The 1418-nt window shown below is 59.6% G+C and overlaps 1 protein-coding gene across 1 annotated transcript; it reads left to right on the top strand.

Moving 5' to 3' along the window:
- Positions 1-8: 8 nt before the first annotated feature.
- Positions 9-1406, top strand: LOC104917113 (adenylate cyclase type 10-like). The gene is made up of 2 exons (XM_010728226.2): positions 9-245; positions 1137-1406. Exons 1-2 carry the CDS (start codon positions 218-220, stop codon positions 1403-1405), a joined length of 297 nt encoding a protein of 98 aa, XP_010726528.2. The 5' UTR covers positions 9-217; the 3' UTR covers position 1406.
- Positions 1407-1418: the final 12 nt, after the last annotated feature.

A 1418-nucleotide genomic window follows, 5' to 3' on the forward strand; every position in this document is an offset into this window, starting at 1 on the left:
CTGCACGCCGCCCGGCTGCTTGCTGCTGTCCCTGCGGCTGGGTGCAACTCAGGGACAGTCAGCCCTCAGGAGAGCCTTCACCTTCCCCTTCCTTTCCCCAGGGGATGCTGTGCTGGTGCTGTGGAGAGCAGCACAGCCTCACTTGCCTACAGCCATCAACCTGGCGCTGCAGTGCTCCAGTGAAATCCAGAAGAAGTACGGCACTCATGACACACACATGGGTCTCATGCTCCACCTGAAGATAGGTACGGGCATAGATGGGTCAGCCCCGGTACTCTCCAGAGCTGATGGATAGCCTCCCCTGTCAGCATTTGCAGGACAAGCAGGAGGCAGTGAGGGCAGGGGAGGCCAGGGCTCCTTCCCTGCCTCGCATCAGCTGTAGCACAGGCCCCTCGCTCCCAGCAAGGGTCCCAGAGCACAGCCCGCTCTGTCCGTGGGGGGTCCCAACTTCTGACCCCACTGGGAGGTAGATCCCACACCCGGTCCCCAGACGGGCCCCTCTGTCCCGCCTGCCCCTTGGATGAGGGATGTGTCACCTCTGGGATGCTTCCTCAAGTTCCAGGAGCTAAACAGCTTGGTGCTTTTCATGGCGAGCAAAGGGGAACTGCTTTGCCTAACAGCTTTGAGCCAGGCTTTTGCAGGCTCTCCTCGCACCACAGACAGCATGCCTGGGCTGCAGACTGTGGGCAGAGACTTCACCTGGGACTTCCACAAGACCTCTTCTATCCTCCTCTCTCTGGGTCTCCCTGTTGCTTTTCTCCCCTTTGCTTTGCCTCAAGGGCCCCCTTCCCCAGCTCACCGGAAGGCTCTTGCCTTCTCAGGCACACACTTGCAACCTGCCTTCACGTAAACAGAGCAGACGCTGCTCAAAGCTGCTGCTCTGCAGGGCTTGCTCTGTAGGCCACTGGCTCAGATGCCCAGCAGTGCCAACGCACTGTCAGTGTTGACTTTGTTTGCCCCTTTGTAGATGCCCGTTTCTGGGACCTGTGTGGCTATGGCCCCAAGAAGGACGCACGAGGCCCTGCCCTCCCTGCTGCCTGTCTCCAGGCTGGGCTTCAGCTGAGCTTCTGTGCAGCTGGGGGCCACCGAGTTCCAAAGCTTCCCTGTGTTAACGCCGCTGGTCTTTCTCTCCCCAGGGATCTCCGCCGGGATTTTCTCCTTCATATCTGTCAGAGGCGGGGATCGTCAGTACTTCTTCATCTGCAGCCAGGCCCTGGACGAAGTTATCGAGGCCCAAAACCTTTCGGCTGCCTATGAAATCGTGCTGTCACAGACCTGCTGGGAGCTGTGTGAGCAGCAACGAATCAGGGCCAACTATATTGCTGGCAGAAGGGCCGTGAAGGTGGGTGAATGGTGTGGCCTCGAGACCTTTGGAAGACCCGCACTTGGGTGGGGAGGCGGCTGAGAGGCTGAACGTG

Source organism: Meleagris gallopavo, unplaced genomic scaffold, assembly GCF_000146605.3.
Source record: "Meleagris gallopavo isolate NT-WF06-2002-E0010 breed Aviagen turkey brand Nicholas breeding stock unplaced genomic scaffold, Turkey_5.1 ChrUn_random_7180001955751, whole genome shotgun sequence".
In the NCBI taxonomy this organism is placed as follows: Eukaryota; Metazoa; Chordata; class Aves; order Galliformes; family Phasianidae; genus Meleagris; species Meleagris gallopavo.

Bases quoted from the DNA above. Each gene is read 5' to 3' on its own strand.
- LOC104917113 (XM_010728226.2), top strand. From the start codon at position 218: ATGGGTCTCATGCTCCACCTGAAGATAG. The intron at 246-1,136 runs GTACGGGCATAG...TTCTCTCCCCAG, and splicing joins CATGCTCCACCTGAAGATAG to GGATCTCCGCCGGGATTTTC.